Source organism: Bufo gargarizans, chromosome 3, assembly GCF_014858855.1.
Source record: "Bufo gargarizans isolate SCDJY-AF-19 chromosome 3, ASM1485885v1, whole genome shotgun sequence".
Lineage (NCBI taxonomy): Eukaryota > Metazoa > Chordata > Amphibia > Anura > Bufonidae > Bufo > Bufo gargarizans.
In genome coordinates this window covers 470987527-471012475 of record NC_058082.1, presented here as the reverse complement: position 1 = coordinate 471012475, position 24949 = coordinate 470987527, and the positions used below count along the sequence as shown (strand labels likewise).

General features: G+C 43.1%; 1 protein-coding gene and 1 long non-coding RNA gene across 3 annotated transcripts in view; one reads left to right on the top strand and one right to left on the bottom strand.

Moving 5' to 3' along the window:
* GLRA2 (glycine receptor alpha 2) overlaps positions 1 to 24949 on the bottom strand; it is a 219321-nt gene that overhangs the window by 144362 nt on the left and 50010 nt on the right. For both annotated transcript variants that reach the window (XM_044283705.1, XM_044283706.1), the window contains exons 5-6: positions 20549 to 20631; positions 12426 to 12563 (exon numbers count right to left, since the gene is read on the bottom strand). In XM_044283705.1, coding sequence (XP_044139640.1) covers positions 12426 to 12563; positions 20549 to 20631 — 221 coding nt within the window. The remainder of the gene's footprint in view (positions 1 to 12425; positions 12564 to 20548; positions 20632 to 24949) is intronic.
* Positions 1 to 24949, top strand: part of LOC122930364 — a 238235-nt gene that overhangs the window by 203005 nt on the left and 10281 nt on the right. The window lies entirely within an intron of this gene.

Sequence of the window (24949 nt, the reverse complement as noted above, 5' to 3'; positions counted from 1 at the left end):
CTGTATATATCTATCTATCTATTATCTATCTATCTACAATATCTATCTACAGTATCTATCTATCTATCTTATCTATCTATCAGCAGCACTTCAACAGATAAAATGAACAAGTGTTGGGAAGAGTTCACATCACCGTTATTTTTCTGTTCTTCTGATCCATCAGAAGAACAGAAAAATAAAGAAAAAAAATGGATCCTGTAACAAAAAAAAAAAGGATAAAAAAAAAAGGATCCTGAGCATATGTTATGCACATTTGGCATCCGTTTGAGCCATTTCCATCTGAGATCCGTATTTTTTAGATGGAAATGCATTTTTTTTCCTTTTAAAAAAAACGGATCTCAGATAGAAATGGCTAAAACCGAAGCCAAATCTGCAAAATTGATGCTCAGGATTCCTTTTGTTTTTTTTTCTGTTCTTCTGATGGATCAGAAGAACTGAAAATGAAATGGTGATGTGAACTCACCCTCTATCTAATCTATTTAATCTATCTAAGCAGATCCCCTTTCACATTTTTTTTCACTGAAATTGCAAATTTTCAATGCAATTGCGACCAACAGAGGCTGGTCTTGTTAAATCAGGGCCAATGAGTCTAACTGGCAAATTGAACTTTCCTGTATATTGTTTAAGTTCTTTGGTAACACATTGTCTATCACTTGTAAAATTTACATGACGGGGGTATTGGTTATTTGTCATTCGCCCCTCTAACACTTACCTGATCCTTTAATGCATTACCCCAACCAACACCAATACACCCAACCAATCCCACATAAGACTCAAACAACTGATTGGAATGTATTGGCCACAGCAGCCGTTTATTAATATAAAAAACATAAATAACCATAACATTCACAACAATGACTAATCCTAACGGGGGAGGTCCTTGAAGCCCCAAAACTCCGAGCTGCTGCACCGGGGTGAGTCATTTTTCCTCCAGCCATTACACCCAGCTCGGAAGCACCACAGAATGCCCCCACCCCTCAATCCACCACAACAGCTCGCCCACCATGGGAGTCAAGCCCCAACCGTAGGGCCCTCCCAATGTCCTCAAGTTCCACAGTAACCAACTCCAAGGACCCCCCCACCGCCAACAACGCACAGATTTGACCGCTCAACTCTGCGCGTTTCTCCACATCTTCAGGGCCACCTCAATTCCCTCCTGCAGAGCCAAACACCACATGCCCAGCCCTACTGCGTTTAGATGCACCCCACCTCACCTCCAAAAGGCTCCAACTCCGCTTTCCAACTCCCTATGCCTGACCACCACTGCCCATTCCTAGCCATGAAGCTCGCTACTGCCCGATTAACTTTAACACGGGCCTTGTTCACAGCCTCCACCGACCGTGCCTCCCTCCAAACTCGCCTCAGGACTACATATGTCTGACCACACAGTCACAAAACCAGGGAACACCGACCACAAACGCAACATATCCCACTTGATATCCCTCACCAGCTCCCTGATAGGCCTTGCCGCCAAATCATTTCCACTTGCGTGGACCACCAACACATCAGGCGCCCTATCCATCTTTAAAAAGTGATGTACCTCTGGCAGCACCCCCCTCCAAACCATGCCCCTATGCCCTATCCATCTTACCAATATCGACTCCCGGTCAAAACCCAGCCACTGCCCGTCCGGCCGAACTGCTGCCCGGGCGGCCCCCTAAAGACATATGAATGCCCCAATATCCACACCAGGGCGGGTGCTGCACCTGTAATGAGAAAATAATGCAAGAACAACACTGCCATACACAAACAAAATATCCCCACAAGCCCCCGCCCTCAAAACAAAACCCCCTACAAGCGATTCAGACGAACATAGGACCTGGAGCGTGCTGATTCCCAATGCCCAATCCGCTTTATGACCTCCTCCCCCAGGCCCAACTTGCCACTTCAGTTGCAACCCCAATCCTAAACTAATGGCTAGAGTACCCCTCTCGGTCCAACCCCAACCATTGTAAACATTTGTAAAACACCGCCAAAAACTTAAAACGGGATAAAAAGGATCCATCTGCATGCATTAACAGTGGAGATAGCCCCACCACGACCCTTGCCCCATACTCCCGAAGACAGTGGACCGGACACATAACACATTCCGCAATTTTAAACAAAACAACTCTACGTCCCCTACCTTCAACATCAGTTTTTGAACAACGTATCATGGACTCCACCCTGTCGGGAAACAAGTCCACATCATCTCTCATGAGCCCGCCCATCCTACGCGCCGACGGGCAAACCAGCTCGCCTAAACGAAGTGCCACAAAAAAACGCCAGAGAAAAGGCCAATCGAAATAAACGGACTTCCCACTCCAAATTACACACTCCCCACAACTGTTCACCCAATTCCAACAGTAAAGGGAACGACACCGGCCTCCTGGTATCTTCCCCTATCCGCAACCTACGCCATCCCTTCAACGCCTTGGAAACCAGAAATGACTTGGTGAGATCGTTCATCCATCTCAATTTAAAACCAAACGCCAGCCCTGCCATATAACCATTAATCTTACTCACCGACCATCCGTCCTCCTTACAGTGGTCCAAGAACATTAACAATGAAAACTCCAAATCCTCTGCCCCAACGCCCAGATCCCTACACCAAGCCTCCCAACAATGCCATGCCCTCAAATACATAGCCCATGTACTAGGTGCCAATAATGCTTGAATGAGCCCCGCTATGGTTCCTCCAACAGATCCCACAGTCAAGCTGGACATGGCAGTCCAACAGCTTCCGCCTCTGAGACCAATCGCCGAAAACGATCCCACTGTGAACGAGAAAGGGCGTCAGCAATACAGTTTTCCACCCCTGACAAATGCACCGCCACCACCCAAGCATTTAGCGCCAAGCACTCTAACACCAAGCGCTGAAGGAGCCATACCACTAAAGGCGACGAAGCCAACAAACCATTTATTGCCTGAACCACCCCAGGTTATCACAGTGAAACCGTATTTTCACATTCCGAAAACGGTCCCCCCACAGCAAAACTGCTAACACAATTGGAAATAACTCTAATAAAGCCAAATTTCTTACCCAGCCACGCTCAAACCACGCGACCGGCCAGCATCCAGCACACCATTGACCTCCACAGAACGCCCCAAAACCGGAACCACCCGCAGTGTCAGTAAACAGTTCAAAATCAAACAAATTAACAACCTCTCCCATAAATAACGAGCGACCGTTATACCGCCCCAGAAAAGAGCTCCACACCTTCAAATCCGCTCGCAATTCCTTCCCCAGCCAGATGTAATGATGTGGGGCAACCAACCCCGCGGTTGCCCTTGCCATACGTCTGCAAAAAACCCTTCCCATGGGCATAATACGGCAAGCTAAATTAAGTTTCCCAAGCAGTGACGAAGCTCCCGTAATTGTAACTTCTTCAGCCTATAAGCTTTCGCCGCCTCCCCCTTCAAATCTTCCATATTATCCAACGGCAATCTACACTCCATCTTTTCCGAATCGATCACAATCCCTAAGAAACTCAAATCCGTTACCGGACCCACTGTTTTCTCCGCCGTCAATGGAACCCCAAAACAATCAAAAAGGGAACTTAACGTTTCTAACAACAATGCACAAACCCGCGACCCAGGGGGACCAATACACAAAAAATCGTCCAGGTAATGAAGTAAGAGATGCACAACCTGACGAGTCCACAACAGTCCATTTTTTTAGAAACGAACTGAACATTTCGAAATAAGCGCACGACAAAGAATACCCCATGGGCAAGCAACGATTAACAAAAAACGCCCCCTCCCAAAAACAACCTAACAAATGTTGACATTCCGGGTGCACGGGCAGTAACCTAAACACTGCCTCGATGTTCATTTTCGCTAGCAGTGCACCTTTCCCTAAAAGCTTCACCCAAGTAACTGCCGCATCAAATGAAGTATATACCACCGAACAGAGTGCGGGGTCAATACTGTCATTGACTGAAGAGCCCTTCGGAAATGACAGTTGACGAATAAGGCAAAATTTATTCCCCTCCTTCTTGGGGACCACTCCCAGCGGTGACACACGTAAATCTGAAAAAGGTGGCTCCTGAAACGGGCCCGCCATCCGCCCCAGCAATACTTCCTTGTTTAGCTTATCTGTCACCACCTCCGGATTCTTTCTTAATAACACGGCACCCCCCAGCACGTACGGAATTCTAAAACCCTCAGAACCCCCCCCCCCCAAATCAAAGCTGCTGCTTCCCTATTAGGCTACCTAGTGAGATAAGGCTCCATCCTTCCCAGCCGCACTGGCGTCACCCCCTTTGCTATTAGCATCACCCCCTTTCTGCTTCCCGCCTCTAAAGCATCTCACCGCACTGTGGATCCCCCCACATCCTGAGCATTTGTGTTTAACTTTGCATTTAACCCTGAATTGACAACTTCCTTCGTTAAAAGCAAAGCACAAGCCCTTAGCTGATGCCATTGCCGTGTTGAATGACCCCCCGCTGCCCGCCTCCCCTCAAAAGGGCTGCCCCGATCGAACAGGTGCGGTCATTTTCAGCCACAAGGAGATGTTCTTTGTTGTCCCACCTCATTTCAGGATGCACCGTTTTCCGCAATTGCTCATTATAACGCAGCCAAGCAACTCCCCCGAATACCCGATACGACTCACCTATAGCGTCTAAATAACAAAACAGTGCTGAACAGTTCTCCGGTGCCCTCTCCCCAATAACACTTGCCAACATCGCAACCGCTTCAAGCTGCTCCATCACCAGGTCTCCAAACAGGTACTACCAGCTTCTCAAGTAACCAAAATGGCTACCATCTTCTTCCTCCCTCACGTATTTAACCCCTTCGCTCCTCCCCCCTTTCTCAAACTGAACCAATCCGGATCCTCCTGCAGCCCCCCTTTTACCAACTTTCCCGGCTCACCAATCCAAGACTCCCCGGGGCTCCCTAAACCAAACCCCCCATCATGTGGGCCTTCCCTTAAGGGCTCCGCCCCAGTCCGGCCATTGCCTTTTTTTTGTTATTTTAGTTATAGCTGATTAATGTTTTCTTCAAGTATAGGGTGATGAAAAAAGGTGTGACTTTTACCTGTAGAAGATATGTTATAGTAAAAAACTGGCTTTGTTACCCATAGCAACCAATCATAGCTCAGCTTTCATTTGTGTTCTACTGTAAAAAAAAAATGAAATCTGTCCAGTGATTGTTTGCTATGGGCAACACATTCAGTTTTTCTTTTAGTTTCCTAAATCTGCCCATCAAAAATAAAAATGAAATTAGTTCAGAAAAAGGGACATAATTATGTCATACACCACGATGAAAAAAATCTAATTAATTATATAATAGTTTATGTGTACCTTGCAAGTATGTCTAAACTGAAAAGAATGCCTCACATAACTATTAACTCAGAAATAGCAAAGTTCTCTAAATTGTTAACAAAATTGGTGTCGTCCTTGAGGTGTTAATCTAATTTTTAAAACTTAAATATATCTTAGTTATTATACTGGGTCTTGTCCCTTAAAGGGGTTATCCCACTTTGCGTTTTTAAACTTACCTGCTGCCACCGCGCGTTCACTTCCTGGATTCTGGCTGGAGGCGGGCTTCATCTTGATTGAAGTCTTCTCCCGGCCGTGCCGCGCGCTGGACTTAACGCGCACGCCGCCGCGCATGCGCAATGGTGACTTGTACGCAGCTCTGTACTATTCTGGCCGGGAAGAAGTCACCGTCGCGCATGCGCGGCAGCGTTCAGGACAGCGAGCGGACCGGCCGGGAGAAAAGAAGGAGTCTTCTGGGCAAGCGCGACCATCGGGATTTTGGAGAAGAGCGGTGGTCGTAACCAGGGGAGACCGAGTCACAACAATAAGGTAAGTGGGGGTGAATTTTATCCTAATCGGTGGGAATTTGTTAGTAAAGTATATTTACAAAAATGATCACTGTCAAATCATTAACAGATTTAACAGTGATCATTATGATGGGATAACCCCTTTAAATGGGTTATCCCATGAAAAATATTCAACATTTTTAAAAGCGGCACCTGAATTGGAATATTTTTGCAATTGCATGTAATTAAAATTTTAAAATGTATCTGTAGAGCGCCACCTGCTGTTTGTTCATTTCCTCATTTCTCCGTCCCACTCAGTAACATTGTTGAGGTGGTTGCTTGGTTCTATCTTCCAACATGTTAGAAGCTGTGACAGTTACAGTGACAGAGTTGCAGCAGAAAGGAAACACTCCCTGAGCAGTGATATGGAGAGAGCTGCAGCAGAAAGGACACCCCACCTGAGAAAGGAAATGTCCATGGGCTGTCCCCTGAATGTCTATCAGAACAATTGAAACAATGAATGGGGAGATCTGTGCATCCATGTGAGGTACAGGGCCGGTTCTAACTTTATTAGAAAGGTATTATCATGTACTATATGATGTCTGATTTTTTGATTAATCGGGGAATATCCCCTTTAACATAATCTCCCAGAATTCTTCTAGTATTTGGTTCTTCTTGGGCATTATTTCATGCTACATTGTGGTATTTCATTCTGCTGGGGAGATATTTTTGCTGCACTGTGGTATTGCTGTCAACACCTACTTGTGTTGCCCCCTTACAACATGGGGCCTCCTTTAGTTTCTTTCCAGGACCATGGTACTTTGAGATTGCATTGCATTTTGTGGTGACAGGTCCTTTTTAAGTTCCCAGTCCACCCCTGGCCCCAATTGAAGGAAAATAGCTATAGCTCTGCATGGACTATACATAGCCATTTCCTGTCAACCCAAGAGGTGTCATTTCTCAAGACGAATATACTACCAGCCTTCTCCCTTGTGCCCCGAATATCCTTACTACAGCCAAAAGGGAATCATACAGCACAATAGGCCATCACTAACTGGTGGAGGACCGACACTACCTTCCCTCTTTCCCGATCAGCTGTTTGGGTGTAACTTTGTCCCTGAAAGTCGGCACTAGACAGCACAGTCAACCTTGTAGTGGAGGATACGCTTTACTACAGAGCTGCTCTCGTTGAGTATTTTTTGGTGATAGTGTATTGGGGTGGTAGTGTTAAGGTAAGGGATGGGAATAAGATGCAGAAACTGATTAAGAATGCAGAAGGTGTTGTGGGTAGTCTGTTGCCACGGTTTGAAGAAGTCCCTGAGAAAAGGATTCTGGGGAAGTTTAGGGCGATGATGAGTAACCAGAAACATCCCTTACACTGGTGTATGTATGCAAATCGGAGTAGATTTAGTGATATACGTATAAATCCTTATAATAGGTCTTTGCGGTTTGTAGCACGTTGGAGGTGATTAATGTGATTAAGTATATTTTTTATATTCAATATTATGTATTTATTTATATTTTTTAACTAATCTAACTATATGTTTCTATTTCTTTTTTATGTGTATTGTTGAAATAGTTTTGTGTGGTATGCTGCTACAAAATTGCATTTCCCTGTTTTTGGAGTACATTAAAGGGGTTGTCCGGGTTCAGAGCTAAATCCGGACATACCCCCGTTTTCACCCAGACAGCCTCCCTAATATGAGCATTGAAGCATTTCATGCTTTAATGCTCTCCTTGGCCCTGCGCTGAATCGAGCAAGGCAAATGCTTTTTTTGGAGATCCGGTTACATACCTGGGTCTCCATGGGTAAGCTTAGGCCTGGTAATGTCACTGGCACTAATGGGCGGGCTTTAGCGCTGCCCTAACCTGTAAAACAGCTAATTAGAGATGGTGACGTACTGGGTTCTCCATAGGGACTGCTTGGCGGAGGCTTCTGCCCAGCAGTGTGCCCGGTGACCTCACCAGCACTAATGGGTGGGCTTAGCCTGTAAAATGGCTAGTGCAGCGCTAAAGCCCACCGATCAGAGCCGGTAATGTAACTGGCAACACTGCTAGGCGGAAGCCTCAGCCTAGTAGTGTTAAAAACATAAACAAAAAATGTAATACTCAGATGCTCATATCAGGGGGGCTGGAGGGGTGAAAATGGGGGTATCTCCGGATTTAGAGCTTTAAGTTTATTTTATTCCATCTTGAACTGGTCAAACTGCTGGTCAAACTGGCCCACTGAAGTACCAGAGGATCTTCCAAGGAGCCCAGGCTCTGATTCAATAGTAGGTCCAAAAGGTTCAGGAGACAAAAAAAACATTTGGAGCTGCCTTTGGGGATAATCACTTACCACTAGGGTCTATTTTCTTGGTTTAAAACCTACATTATTTAAAGCGAACCTTTCACCTGCATTTCACTTAATAAACTATCAAAAGTACCTTATAGATCATCCTCATTGTGTTATCCTACAGTCTTGTGCCGCTTTTCTGCCATGTATATGCATGGAAAAATCACCTTATAAAGTACTCTTCTCCAGCTCCACAATTCACGATAGAAGTCAAGGGGGTAGCCCTTCCCTCACTCCAGGCTGTAACTTCCCTGCCCTAACCCCGCCTCTATGCAGTCTAATTGACACCCGGCTCAGTCGCCGGGACCGCGCTTGTACAGGCGGCGCATGCGCCGTCGGCCTCAGTAGCAGCGTGATCCCGTCTATCGCGCGGACTCAAGCGCGATCCTGTAATTCAGTTACAGGATCGCGCTTGAGTCCGCGCAATAGACGGGATCGCGCTGCTACTGAGGCCGATGGCGCATGCACCGCCTGTACAAGCGCGGTCCCGGCGACTGAGCAGGGTGTCAATTAGACTGCATAGAGGCAGGGTTAGGGCAGGGGAGTTACAGCCTGGAGTGAGGGAAGGGCTACCCCCTTGACTTCTATCGTGACTTGTGGAGCTGGAGAAGAGTACTTTATAAGGCGATTTTTCCATGCATATACATGGCAGAAAAGCGGCACAAGACTGTAGGATAACACAATGAGGATGATCTATAAGGTACTTTTGATAGTTTATTAAAGTGAAATGCAGGTGAAAGGTTCGCTTTAAAAAATAGAGGTTGTGCCCCGAGAATAATTTCCTCTGGTGGGCCCAAGGAACCCTAGTCTGACACTGCATTACCTATTCAGGAAAGAAATAGACATCAGATAGGACTTAGGATATGGAATAGAAAATTTTCAGTACAGTGCATCAATAAATTCTGCCGTCTCTAAAAATTTGCAGAAAAGCTTCCTGTGATCCATGCTGCTCAATCAATAGCGGCAATACAGCCAGACTACAGGCACTGAATGGTGGAGCATAGGAGACAAAGAGAACGCTCTGTCCAGATTTCTTCAATTTACACTGAGCATTCAGCTCTGACCGCAGGAGGTCCGGCTGCAATTCTACACAATTCACTGATACAGTAGAATGAGAATTCCTACATGAAAGTCCTGCCTAAAACTTAGTATTCTGTACAATACAAGGATCACTTTAATGGCTCATGTTGGCTACTGGCCACTTTCACCTTCTCTGGAGGATTTGCAGGAAGGTCTGGTTTCTCATGATTAAAATTTCAGACTTTCATTTGCGAGAATGATAATTGGTATTTTATTAAATAATAGGTAATTACTGTTAGCAATTTTGCTATTTCAGTAAACTGATCACTAAAAAGTAAAACTGGATATCTGAAAATGGCGAAAGCACAGGTAGCGTAAACTACTTAGAAAATGCGGGCCTTAGGGCTTGTTCACATGAATGTATGGGTTCCGTTCCGTGCATTGGGGGCGCAATTTGCGGTCCACAATGCACGGAGAACGTTCGTGAGGCCTCCGGGACAGATTCAGACCCATTCAACCTGAATGGGTCTGCATCCCTCCGTTCCACAAAAAGATAGGACATGTTCTATCTTTGTGCGTAACGGAAGTACAGAACGGAACCCCACAGAAGCACTCCGTAGTGCTTCCATGGGTTTCCGTTCCGTGCTTCCGTTCCGCCCCGCTCCGCATCTCCTGACCCATTCACTTCATGCGGAATGCACACGGTCCGCAATACGGCAAGGGAACCCATACGTTCTTGTGAACAAGCCCTTATGCTGTTGTTTGCCTTAAAAGCAATGCTTCTATTAGAAGGCTTCTTTCACACACAAATTTGCTCTAGTGGATTTTTTATGCTAAAAAAAGCCATAAAAACAGCTAGTGTTTTTTTTTTGCATGCCACATGCATTCTTTATGGCTTTTTTTTTAATGTTTTTATTTTTCAAAACAAATGTGTGGATGGCATTTTTTTTCTGGCATCATTTTTTCCCTACAGAGAAGGAGACGGAAAAAGGTTTATAAAAAAAATGCCATTGATTCAACATGCTTAAAAAATGTCAGAAGCCAAAAAACACATATGTGCCCTGGATTTCATGTTTCACATAGACACAGCTAAGATCTGGAGTTTACATTTTTTAAAGCAGAAATCTCACCAAGAACAGAACGTGCAAAAAGTGTCATATAAAACACAAAAATGCTAAAAAAATAAATAAAAAATGTGTGAATCCACCATAATACAGCATCAGGAGGAATATGCTAAATGCAAATATTATGATAAACCTACAAATTTATTGAGTGCCTGCCATGTATATCGGTGACACGCCATTCTATTTAAAGGGGTTCTACAGTTTGTTTTAACTGATGATCTATCCTCTGGATAAATCATCAGCATCTGACCGGCAGGGGTCGAACGCCCGGGACCCCCCGCCGATCAGCTGTTTGAGAAGGCAGTGGCGCTCCAGCAGCGCCGAGGCCTTCTCACTGTTTACCGCTGGCCCAGTGACGTCACGACTAGTATCAACTGGCCTGGGTGGGGCTAAGCTCCATTCAAGTGAACAGAGTTTAGCCCCGCCCACGCCAGTTGATACTAGTCGTGACGTCACTGGGCCAGCGGTAAACAGTGAGAAGGCCGCAGCGCTGCTGGAGCGCCGCTGCCTTCTCAAACAGCTGATCGGCAGGGGGCCCGGGTGTCGGACCCCCGCCGGTCAGATGCTGATGATCAGAGGATAGATCATCAGTTAAAACAAACTGTAGAACCTCTTTAAGTATATAGCGCCACAGCACCCTAGGCTATTTGTGCAGCGCAACTTTTTGATGCACATAAGGCCCCTTTACATTGGCCAAGCAGCGGCCTGATAATCGGTAAGAAGTGTTCGTAGGACCGCTTATTAGCGATTACCTGCCAATGTAAAGGGACCGGCAATTACCCGATAAATGAGCAAAGCGCTCATTCATCGGGTAACATGATCGCGGATGTGGCCACCTAAATCATTGCAGCCTCTGCTGCAGGCAAAAAATGATTATGTATGGGGACGAGCGATGGAATTAGTAATCTCTCAAACTGCGGAGGAGATCACTGCATGCAATTGGAGCATATCCTTCACTGATAAGCACATGACTGTCAGGAAGCAACAACAATCGCCATGCTCAATCTAGCAGTGTAAAGGGGCCTTTAGCATTAGAATGGTACCCCACGCATATATAGATAGAGTAGCACCATTTGTGCACCAACAGCTTAAAAATCTTGTGCTTGTGACCAGCTCCAGGCTCTGGACAATGCAGAAGAGGCAAAAAACCTTGTCCAGCACGTAGGATTAAAGGGATTGTCCGCCTTTTACTATTGATGTCCTATCCTCAGGATAGGTCATAATATCAGATCGGTGGGGGTCCGACTCCCGGCACCCCTGCTGATCAGCTTTTGAAGAGAAGGCAACGCTCATATGAGCACTGCATTCTCTGGTCTGTTTATCTGCAGTGGGAAAGCTCTGTAGTATTCACTGATACTGATGACCTATCCTGAGGATCAATAGTAAAAAGCGAACAACCCCTTTGTTGATCCAATCCGATTCCTCATTTCATATCAAAGAGCATAAAGGTTGAAGTTCAGTAGTAGAGATCCCTTTTACACAAGCCAACAGAGCAGGCAATGATTGGGATTTGGGAACTAACCATTTGCTCCCTATAATTTCCTGCTCATTACCTCCGCTGTATGGGGACAAACTATCGCTGCTGTGATTGCTTGTCCACATACACATTTATTGTTTCTGGGCAGCAGATCCCTGTTTAAGATGCCTTCACACACTACAGATTTTGTTGCAGAATTGTCCCCGACTGAAATCCAGTTCCTTCCACCTGTAAGGAGCTTGCAGAAATCCATGGTCTGCCTCCCGATTGAGGTGAATGGAACTGATTTCCAGTCGCGGACAATTCTGCAACAAAATCCGGAGTGTGTGAAGGCCCCCTTTAGACAACGCGATCTGCTGCCGAGCAGAAGAACAAGCGTTTGCTCGTTCATCGAATGACCGGTGGCACATTTACACACGGCAATTATCAGGAACAAGCGTTCCTAGGATGCTTCTTCCCAATAATTGCCCTGATCATTGGTTCTTGTAAAGGGGCATTAAGCTGAATTAAAAATTCAGAAGCCGATTACGTGTTTTGAGCTCAGATCACAATCTATATGAGAGATATACAGAGATACAGTATGAGTTCATGGCCATCATATTATGGAGTGACATATGTAATATATCTGGATTATGGAGCCACGCATACTTAACACGCATGTGCGAATGAAGTCACATAGGTAAATGTTGAAGGGAGGGGAAGCAAAAACAAAGCCTTTACCTGTGTTGTAGTGCTTTGTGCAGTATCCAAGTTCATTTTCCTCTTTTAGAATGAACTGCGGCAATGTTAAACCATCAGCAACTTGCACCGGACTATTACTCAGCCACTCAAATATAAGGTCATTCATTGTGTATCCAACTAGGGTAAGCAAAGCACAGTTGATTAGATTGTAAATTGCAGGCACATCAATGTCTCACGGAAAAGAAAATCAGACATTTCACCCTCATTTGCAGCAGGGAAAGACTTCTAACATGCGAAACACAATTCTAATTATCCCACTTCATTTAGAACAAAATCAGAAGATCTTACACTGTATAATGATGCTCATAAAACTCTAACTGTAAAAAAGACGAAATAAAAACCTTCATTATTTTCCTGTTACATTTTGTCGGAAGTATATACATGGTTGGGTCCAAGGTCTATGACTAATGGGTCGCTTCATTCTGTTGGACAGGATCATTTTTACATGACTTGCACACATTAGCATTATCCATTCTGTGGACTGAACCACTGAGTTACATACATCGCATGGTATACTTTTCTTTTGACATTCAGTTGTATTAAAAGGCATTGTTCACTGCATACTACAGTTGACGCAATGGTGTAGCAATAGGTAAAGCTCATATATCCCAAAAAGACATTTGGCATTACTTCTGGAAGTAATTGTGTGGCAACAGGATGCTGCATCATTAGACATAGCCCTGGTACCCATATGTGCTCTGAAGTCGAGAAAAGGAATGTGATGCATCACAAAAAGAGTTGGGAAAGGGGCAGGGCCTAGGGAAAAGTGGGCAAAATTTGGCAGCATATTGTAGTCCCCCCAAAAAAATTATTAAATAAGTTCTAATAATTTAAAAAAATATATATAGTTAAAAAATAAAACAATTTTTCCATAAAAAATGCTTTTATTTTGTGTGCGCTTTTTTGTAACAAAAAAACACACACACATGGTATCGCTGCAAACATCATGCCTGTATAATCAAAAAACACAAGAAATAACAGCAGAATTGCTTCGGTCCCCAAATGGTAATTAATAAATCCATGTTCCCCAAAAGGGTACCAATGAAAACTGCTTCTTGTCCCCCTAAAAAACAAATTCTAATACAGCGACACTGACGGAAAAAATTAAGAAGATATGGGTCTTAGAATATGGTAACATAAAATATTTTTATTTTTTTGCATGAGAGGTGCTATTCATAGAATAAAAGTAACATGTCAGTTACATCACACGGTGTAGGCTGTAATGTATAATGCAAAAAACAATGGCGGAATTGCTTTTTTACTCTATCCCCTAACTAACAAAACAATTTTAATAATTAAAGGGGTTTTCAATATAGATCAGTGTGATTCTATCTCCTGGCACCTAAGCTGTTTAAAGGGGTCGCATTGCTAAAATGAGTGTAGTAGCTTCCTCATAGTTTGAGAAGTTTTGAAAAATTTTATTTAGCAGCTTTGCCTAAGTTTGACAAGAAATTTGATTTGTTACAAATGAATACATCACGAATCACTATTTGAAAACCCCACTCAGCATATCGATCAATAGAGCCATTTTTAACGGCTGCTTAGGCTACTTTCACACTTGCGGCAGAGTGATCCGGCAAGCTGTTCCGTCGCCGTGGTTTTTCAGTTCTTTCTAAGACAACTCCAACTTCTATTTTAGGAAAAAATATTTGTTACCACGAAGCACAAGGAAATTCGGCTTCTTTTAGAATTGAATTTTTGCTAAATTCAGACCAAATTCCTCTTCGGATGCTTTGCTTCACTCAACACTACTCATAGCATAACAAACACAGCGCCATACATTATACAGTGGCTGTGCTTGGTATTGCAGCTCAATAAATTTACTTATATGGGACTGAGCTGCCCAAACGCCATGTTGGACTGACATGACAGGGCCACAGCTAAATCAGCTTGGCTGTTAAGAGTCGAACCACCCAAACATCATATATTGATGGTCTATCTTTCCTGTAGATAGCTTATAAATATATAACTGCCAGAAAACTCCTTTAATCAACATCATGCAGTGAGCCCCTGAGGAGCCAGTGCAGAGGATAAAAGTAGTAGTGGCTCTGATGAGGTGTTTTGTCACGTTGCACTCCCTCAGGCTGTCGTTCTTTGGGATTTAGTGCAGAGGAAAGCTGGTATAAGGAAACAAGGCCAGAAGTAAAAGAATAAAAGTCTCTCTTTACACAAAAGATAAATTGCAGTACATCCAGCAGAAGTTCGAACAAAGTGCTATTTCTATCTCTAGATGATGAGCTATGGTGGCTGGCAAACTTGCAGTTAATGGCACCTATGATATGCTATCTTGCCGATGATTCTCTGAACTTATGGTTAACAGCTGCGTGCTGGCACTTTTGGCTAAGGTTATCCACTGTGTAATGCAGGTCTGGCCTGGATGTAATCTAGGTGATGGGTGTCTTAGCCGTAGTCCCTCACCTGCAGCATGGTCTGTAAAGCTGTTGCTTGCTATCTGTAGTTCTGTATTCTCACAGTCTCTCTGGAGTGGTAGTCTCACAGGCGAGTAGAAGCCAAAGCTGGTCCCTAAGAGTAAGAGCTCCAGACTGTGCTTCCTCATTCCACACTAGTCTCATTAGAACTCCCCCTTCTGGCAGGAAGCAGACCCAGTCCATTCCTACCAATAGGTTAGGAATGGGATTGTTAGTTCCATTCCTAATGCCAACCACAGCTAACTATACCTCATCTGCTGGCAGGGGTGTTGCTAGGTTAAAACATTCGGGGGCTAGGCCCTTGATGTTTTGTCACAGGCCCTGAATGTCCTGCCAGCTAGATACAACTGTATTGCCATCCTCAGGACAGCAATACAATTGAATATAATTCACTGGAAGAGCTGAAGGACCTGTGGTGATATCACAGGTCATGTGACCAGCAAAACAGGCAGTGGTTGAGAAGGACCTGTGATGAGGTCACCATCACGTGTCCAGTGCAGGAGAGGACTGTGGTGAAGAGGAGCAGTCCTGGGGGAAGAAGTTGTGTTGATGTCTGTTACATAAGGAGAGGTAAGTGAAGGGAGAGGCAGAGCAATACTGGGAGTTGTGGTTATTTAACTAGGTCTGTATGTTAGGGCTGAAGGGAGGGATGTAATTTACATGGAACTGTGTGTTGGAGGTGGCTTGGGAGGAGTTCATGTTATTTACATGGGACTGTATGTTAATGGTGGCTGTAGGAGGGAGTGATGTTATTTACATGGGACTGTATGTTAGAGGGGGCTGGGGGAGGGAGTGATGTTATTTTCATGGCACTGTATGTTAATGGGGGCTGTGGGAGGGGATGATTTTATTTACATGGGACTGAATGTTGGAGGGCACTGGGGCAGGGTGATGTTATTTACATGGGACTGTATGTTGAAGGCGGCTGTGGTGGATTATGTTATTTACATGGGACTATATGTTGGAGGGGGCTGGGGGAGAAAGTAATGTTTTTTAAATGGGACTGTATGTCGGAGGGGGCTGGGGGAGGCAGTGATGTTATTTACACGGGACTGTATGTTGATGGTGGCTGTGGGAGGGAGTGATGTTATTTACATGGGACTGAATGTTACAGGGGTCTGAGGGAGGGAGTGATGTTATTTACATGGGATTGAATGTTGAGAGGGTGATGTTATTTACATGTGACTGTATGTTGAAGGTGGCTGGTGGGGGGAATTATGTTATTTACATGGCACTGAATGTTGAGGGGGTGATGTTTACATGGGATTGCATGTTGGAGGCGGCTGGGGAGGAGGTGATGGTATTTACATGGGACTGTATTTTGGAGGGGGCTGTAGATAGAGAGGGATGTTATTTACATGGGACTCTATGGCAGAGAGAGGGACATAGTGTTAATTACATGGGACTGTATGTTGGAGGGGCTGAAGGGAGGGGAGTGATGTTATTTACATAGGACTGTATTTTGGCGAGGGCAGGAGATGGTGTGGTTATTTACAAGGGACTGTATGGTGGAGGGAAGAATATAACTACAGGGGGCACTGCACTAGAGAACTGGGCCATATTCATTGGGGCTTGGGCCCCAGATCTTTTGAGACCTTAGCAATGCCCCGTCTGCTGGTCTACAGTGCAAACATAAACATGGCAAAAACATTAGCTACGTTGCTAACATGCAGCCATAAAAACAACTTATCTCACAAATAAAACAAGCCTTCCTGCAATCACAGTATGTCAACTGAAGAATAATAAAGATATGACTGAATGAGGCAATGTAAAAAATGGGGTTAACAAGGGCAATGGTAACACTCATTTGTCAATTGATTTTTACATTTCTACGAGGTACAACAGAGGAACATCTGAAGGCGGTACAATGGCACAAGAAAAGAGGGTCCACAATAAATATTTTATGGGGAGTACACAATGGCTATAGCAGACATTTGTTCTTCAATGCTGGCTGTTTGCTCACAGCTACTACTACACTAGGACAGCTGCAGCAACAGTCTAATCCCTCTAATCCTTTTACTTCTACATTCTACAAATGTTTCAGTAATCGACTTCCTGCAAAATATTGTATCTTTCTTTGATAGGGCATCATTTTCCTTTGCTCAGTTTTGGCAGATTATTCAGGAATGATTACATGTGGGGTAATGTGTGCATAACACTGGAGGAGAAGTAATACTCCAATCATCTATCTCACTTCGTAAATCAATAGGAGCTGAGTTGTGTATTTTGTGTATAAGAATATAATAGTTTTTCAGTTCCAAAAACAGCTAACTTTATGTTAATTTTTAGGGTACAACTACATGGCACGGTCGGGAGGCGGTTGTCGTAAGAACAACAGTGGGTTCCAATTAACTCATTAGGACTGCACTGTTTAGACTGGGGTCACATCAACGTTACTTTTCCATTCTTCTGATCCTGTAAAATAATGGATCCTGAGCATCCATTATGCTCATTTTGCATCCATTTCCATCTGAGATCTGTATTTTTAGACGGACAAAATGATTTTTTTTCTGTCTAAAAAAGTGGATCTCAGACGGAAATGGCTAAAACGCGTGCAAAATGTGCATAATGGATGCTTAAAATACAGGATCCATTTGTTGTTTTTTCCTGTTTTTCTGACAGATCAGAAGAATGAAAAATGAAACAGTGATGTGACCCCGGCCTTAGTTGCTCACCATTGTTATTGGTCACACGGCATTGCTGGTCCAGCGAGCCTGCTACAGCTCATACACACCACAGTACAGCAGCATCACAACCGTGTCACGACCACACCACGTGATCAAACCCTTAACGTGTCACCAGAATCTGTCTTTATTCTGGACAACTTATCCCAAAATCACTGACAGGCAACATTTTTTATGGACAAATTGGAAAACCATAATGGATGATAAATATTATATTGATAAGAACTCATCACCAGCATTTACTGTGAGCTGTAAAATGATGATAATTGCCACCAAAATAATCTAGTCAAGTACTACTAGCCTAAAAAAAAATCTTGGACAAGTCTATTTTTTTTTTCACAGACACAGGATAAAAGTCACCTATTTTTATGGACTGTCTAGAAATTTTTGGGCGGTTGGCAACCCTGCGTGTCACTGATGGCCGTAAAAAACTATACAATAAACTTCACTGACTACATAGAAACATAACCAGCAATGAGCATGGAAGTGAGTGATGGAAATACCGACTTGAAGTGTATTCCTTACAGGTGACACTTAGTTTTCTTCCTGTATTTCATCTGATACAGTGAAGTGTTATCCACTATAGGTCATCTAGTAATGATCTTACGGGAGGAAGCAAATTAGGTTTGTGTAAAAAGTCAATTATTAATCCAGAATTTCTTAATTTGTCCATTACAGTTCCTGCCTGGTTGCCATGAGAACAGTGATTATCTGAATGGATTACGTAGTTGTTCAAACTCCCGAATACTTGCTCATACGGTTGACAACGTTCTATATACGACTCTTTTTAAATCAATTTCATTAAATCTTACACACTCGATCGACTTTTTAAACCAGGTTATTTGTTTACACTTTTGTCCAACATAGCCAGATATGTGGAGCCTGAAATGTTATTCAATAATACATAAAGGGGTTTCAACTTTAGTGCAGTTTTATTCCTGAGAATATCACTGTGTATTATATCTCACTTCCTAATACATACACTCCTCAATGTTGAAATTGCAACACCAATAGGGACAACCCATAAGGATATGCAAATTGAGGAATTATCAGGTGATCTGCAAATGATCAAATTTTCAAGCACCTAGCTCCAATCTGTGGCATGTGGGAAAGGCATTAAGGCAAGATAAAAAGCTACATTTTTTAGCCACATAAAACCTCAAAAATCAAATCAAGTCATGTGGGATGAAAGTGTGATGCCTGCTGTGCATTGACGTACCAGTTATCGCCACTTAACTTAGAGGGACAGACTCCTCATACTGAGAGACCTTGGCTTATCACTCAGATCGCTACGCGCTTACAGTAGGTTGAGATGTCAGCACTGTTCATCATGTGTCCCGGTGGTTGGGAGAACAATGACAAACTGAAATGACAGCAAGAGGTGCACAGACTAATCATCTGATTAGAAGAATGGGTCATAGTGACCTATTCTGTACTGCAAGTGAAATTGGACATCACAGGCCTAGGGTGGCAAACAGAAGGTGTTTGCATGACATTGGGCTATGAGCCAGACGTCCAGTTAGTAGCGTGATACCTTGTGTGTAGTCTGGTTCTCCAGCTATGTCCTGGGAGTCATACTCCCGGCACCCCCAAGATCAGCTGTTTAAAGGGGCTATCGCCTGTAAAAGCACTGCGCCCTCTTCAATGTTTACCTTCAAGTGAATGGGCCAAACAGGTGACTACCTCTTGAAGCTCATCAAGAGAATGCCAAGAGTGTGCAAAGCAGTAATCAAAGCAAAAGGTGGCTACTTTGAAGAACCTAGAATATGACATATTTTCAGTTGTTTCACACTTTTTTGTTATGTATATAATTCCACATGTGTTAATTCATAGTTTTGATGCCTTCAGTGCGAATCTACAATTTTCATAGTCATGAAAATAAAGAAAACTCTGAATGAGAAGGTGTGTCCAAACTTTTGGTCTGTACCGTACATTGTACTGCCACTACAAGTAGCCATGCAAGTAAACATTGAAGAAGACAAAATGTTTGCATGAGAGCCCCAGCTCCTTCAAACAGATGATTAGCGGTGGTGCTGAGAGTTGGACCCTCTGCAATCTGAAATTGACAACCTATCCTGAGGATAAGTCATCAGTGTTGTACTCCTGGAAAACCCTTTTAGCACAAAGCATGTTCTATATCCCTGAGGAGATGTCTAAGCTTCATTTTCTCATAAACACAGCCATATCAGTGTAAGGGCTCATTCGGACGGCCGTATGCTGTCCGCAAAATGCGGATCCGTTTTTTTGCAGACAGTTCAGCATGTCCGCAAAAAAAGTATTGCATTCTGTTTATTTGCTAATCCATAGACTTCAATAAGGCCATATCCTGATTTTCACTGACAAGTATAGGACATGTTTAATTTTTTTGCTGACCCGTGCAATGGAAGAAAATAAATGATTAGGACAGCATCTAATCCGCAAAAAAACGGATACGCATTTTTGCGGACAGCATACAGCCATCTGAATGAGCCCTAAGAGAGAGGGGAGACACAGACTAGAGCATTGTGAAAAGGAAAGGAGAGAGAGGTTGCTTTACAGAGAATGCCCACTAGGATCTGCCAGTCATAGAAAATAAATGAAGTAAACCAACACCATAGCTGTACTATAAGCTTCCTAGATAAACATCTACAACCTATTTTTCCATGGTCTCCATGGAAATCATTCAATTTTCACGATCAAATAAAATTGCCAACAACCCTATCATTCTGTTCCTATAGTTTACACAGAAAAACATAGAGGCTTTAGACAATCCATTTTTTATTTTCCATTTTCCCAGATCTGTGGGGTCCGTACATAGTGTAGTGGCTGTGCTTGGTATCGCACTCAGTCCCATCCACTTCAATGGTGCTGAGCTGCGCCTAGGCCATGTGACCGATGAACGTGTCATCACTTGGCCTAGGGAAAGCTTCTCAAAGAGCTGATCACCAATTAATTGTAAAAACAGCAGCAAGCTTCAATTGCAATCATCAATATCTGGTACAATACTTACAGCTCTCCAACTGCATCGCACATGTTTGTACATCCATAGGAAAATTCTTCAGATCCATTGGACAAGACAATGTTAACGTTAATCTGAAAGAAATAATATAATTTGGATATACAAATTATAATGTTATTCAAAGTCCAAGTATTTTATCGTTGTCATTACTATTTTTTATTTCTTTTGTAATTTTCAAATCTCAATTTGAATCTCAATTTCATTCATTTTGAAGTATAAAAGTTTCACAGATTTTCCGAGGATTTGTCGATATTCAGTCAGATGTATTTAAAAGAGTTATTAAGCCATAAAAACTTATTCCAGTTTATGATACAATATGTTAATTTACATTGGTTTTATAAGTTTATAAAATTGGTGCCAAAGTGAACAATGGAATAACCGGTGCCCCGAGGCAAAATCTGTATGTAGCCCTGGGCTACTCAAATGGGACAAAGGGGAACGTCTGCTGGCCTCCTTGACTTCAAGGTCCTCTGCCTTTCATTTTGCCTTGCATTTTATGATAAAGCTGATGTACAGTGCATTGTGACGACTCATTCACATATGTGCAGAGTTCTGACTTTTTATATACAAAATTATAGGGAAAATTATGGCACAACAGATTTTAAGGACAACCTCTTTAGGAAGGCATCAGCAGTAGTACAGAAAAGTGATACACGCGTGGTCACCACTAAATTCATTCTACATCTAGATGGAGTAGCTAGGATCACCAGAATTTGCATGGGTTGAAGAACTCCCTATTTTAGAGATTTAGCATATGCCATAAATGTCTGTAATGTAAATAATCTGTTAAAGGGCTTTTACGAAAATTAGATGAGGATGCGTCTTCCTCAGAATAGGTCATCAATATCAGATAAGTGGGGGTCCAACATCCAATGAAAAGGGGGATCCGCTTTTCCCCTAGTCAATGAGCTGTGACGAGTACTGTAGCTCAGCCCTAACCAAGTGACTAGGGCAAATCTGCAATATCTGGTACAGCTCATGGAGAAGAGTAGCACAATTTTGGGAAAGAAGTGGTTGCTATTTAGCAAGCCGTGAAAGCAAGGAGGCAATGCTGCTAGATCTCCATGCTCCTCATATTGAACACAGTATAGATATGATCTACTGTACTGCATTCTACCAGGTAGGCAAACCTTTCTTTTCCTTGATGCTTTGGTTAAAAGGGGTTTGCAGTAATAACAAGTTATTTCCTATCCAACTTGATAAGGAGGAACTGCCAGATTAGCAGCAGTCTGATCGCTGACACTTTTTCAATCACGAGAATGGGTGTTCACTGTTAGCGAGTAGATTGGTAGTGAGCATGCTCAACAACCACTCAATTCAATCCAAGGACTTGAGAATCCTGTTCTCATGATCACTACAGGTCCCACCAGAAGCCCCACCAATCTAGCAGTTATCACCAATCCAGTGAATAGGGATTAATTTGTTAATACCGATTTACAAAGTTTGTGACAAGTATATATTTTTAGGATGGGGGATTAGTATCTAAAAAGGTAGGGGTCCAACCTATGGGACCCCCAACCTTCATGAGAAGAGGGGTCTCTTGTCCTGCAGTAACTTGGTGATTAAGAGTTAATGTGACATAATTGAGAAGATTTTAGCTCACAGGCTGTGTGTGGAAGAAATACTTAATTTTTCTGCCCTGGACTTAGTTGCTAGGAGTGGGCTGGCCCCACCCCTCTGAGCTAGGAGCAGTAGTGTAGAGAGTGAGCAGCTAGCAGCTAGTTTGTGTTTGCGTAGCAGCTAGTTTCTGAGACAAGCATCACACAGAAGGGCACACTTGCCCTACAAGTTAGGAGATGCTGGAAAAGTTACTGGAAGCCTGTGTGAGCCTCTGAGAGAAAGAAGCATTGCATTTTGCAGAAGGTTGAGGATAATTACAAAAAGGAAAGTGCATTGACAAGTTTGTGAAAAGTAATGCACGTTTATGGCTGTAGACTTTACTGCATCTGTTCTGGCCACACGACTGATACAAACTGGCCATCAATTTAAGGACTGAGTCCCACAGTTAGGCATTGCAGATATACTGAGAGAGAAGTTGCACCCCTTGGGCAAATTGGGAAGTTGTTTGGGTTAATTACGAAGAGACCACTGTGCATGTAACCTGGAGAGACTAACCTTCATTTTGTGTGTTTCATATTCCCAAAGTGCCTCCGTAAAGTACAGTGGACTTGTTACCCCCAAAACTGGCCTTCTCTTTGCCTTGCAGTCATTAACTGCACTGTCATACCATTGCCCTTCCTTGCACCACAAAAGGAACCCTTCCTCGCACCACAAAACCTGCTGAAACCAAGGCACCCCACCTAACATCAGGTGAAGAAGGAATCCACGCATGTTCCAGGGAGTGAGGATTGCCACAATAGCTACCGCTATTATTACTCCTATCTGCTCCACCACCACTACTCACATCCTCTCTCCCTTCTGGGCTCATTGCAGCCCCATATGAATGGAGTGTCAGGTTGTGCAAGTCCACTGCCTCTCTATTCATTCTCTATGTGATTGTTGGAGATAGCCAAGTATTGTACTCAATTATCTCCTACAGTCCTATGGCAAATGAACTGCATGGCAGTGGAGATACTTGACCTGTTGCTTATATGGGGCACAAGACCCCAATTTTTGTGAACTGTGGGGGTCCCAGCAGTCAGAGCTCCACTGATTAGATACTTATTCCCTCTGCCGTGGAAAGAGGATACGATTCTATCTTAAAACAACCCCATTTAAAGGGAGCATGTCACCAGAAAATGATCTATTGTTCAAACAAAAAACATAAAATCCTGCAGTTTTCACACTGGCCACTAAGCCTAATAATAAGTACAGCTCCTTGGTCTGTACAGATCACTTTACTATAGTTATCTCCTTATCATTACAGTCATGATTAGAATGACAGATAGCACATGTATGTATAATTAACATACAGGTTATTAGGTTATTGTCAAAGCTTCTGCATTCTTTCCTTGTACAATGACCTAGAATGCCTAGAAAACTTTCCCATAGAAGTCAATAAGGGGCCCTCCAAGCCATTGTTTCTATGGCCAGTGGTGCTGCCAGAAAGCAATTTTCTAAATGCTGTTAAGAACAGTTCAGGAAAGATGGCCACCCCCCATAATCATTTTCATGAAATGGAAATTTTAAAAATCTGCAATCATAAAAAAAAAACTGATTAGAAAAAAGCATATGTGTTGCTATCTGGTTTTAACTGGCAGAAAAAAAATTGGCACACATTCCCTTTAAATTAGGGGAAAGGTAGGTGTACAGTAGGTTGTTTGGATATATATAATAGTAAATTAAATATTTTATTTTATTTCTATTCTAGCTTTGTCTGTGGTTACTGCCTGGATGTCTCATTCCTAGATGTTAACATTTCAGCAGAATAGCCCTTATGTACTTTATGTGATACTAGAGGTTGGATTCATTTGTACTGATTTGGCCACCAGTACGGTACTTTAAAAAAGGACAGCTCGCTCTAATATGATCTTGTAAATGTTCTGGCTCTCAAGACTCTGAGTGGTTAATGTAAATGTCCCTATGTGTTTCTGACTATATGCTAAATAGTATACAGCATTTTTACATTTAAATGATGCACACTCATACGCTTCCTTATTAAGAGAACAGCTGTGCGAAGATGGGACACGTAGCGCAGACATGCTCTTTTACGAGATTAACTAATGAATCCGTAAGTTGATGACACAACATTACTGCTACTAAGATACCAACATTACCAGCTGCAATTACTGCCTAGTTTTGCTACAAACAAACATAAATTTGGTGACATTTTCGGGTCTGTAAAATTGTAATACGGGGGTTCAGAGCCTGGGCTTGCTTCTTCTGGGACCATCACCACTATCAGTTTTCAGGTACATGCAGGCTTTCCTTTACCCGGGGCAAAGATTCAGTTTACTGCCCTAGTTCTGTATGTAAATTCCCTGACCAAGGCAGAATGGCTTGTTGCCACCCCTTCTAGCATTGGGCACCCCAGGTACATAGCTTGCTAGGTATTATTTGAACAATTTTACTAGTTCTAAAAGGGTATTGGGTCCTGCTTTAAGTAGAGGACAGCGGGTGCCTTGGGGAAAAGGATCCTCACCAATTACCATTAAAGGGGGTTTTCAGGAGTTAAATGCTGGTGATCTATTCCCCGAATAGAGTAAAAAAAGAGACAATGCAGCAGCACCCTGCAAATCAGATAAAGTACAATAATGCCAAAAATTATAATGCTAATGCTACGCTTATTTATAAAGTGAGATGCTTGGCCAATGCATTTTGTACAAAACCATCTGAGCCCGTCTGCCGAACGTCAAGGCGATCTCTATTAGACGGGTCATAACACTAAATACTACCTGTTATGTGCCATAATGGCCGCCATAAAGTTCAGGGAGTGTTGGATCCACATGCATG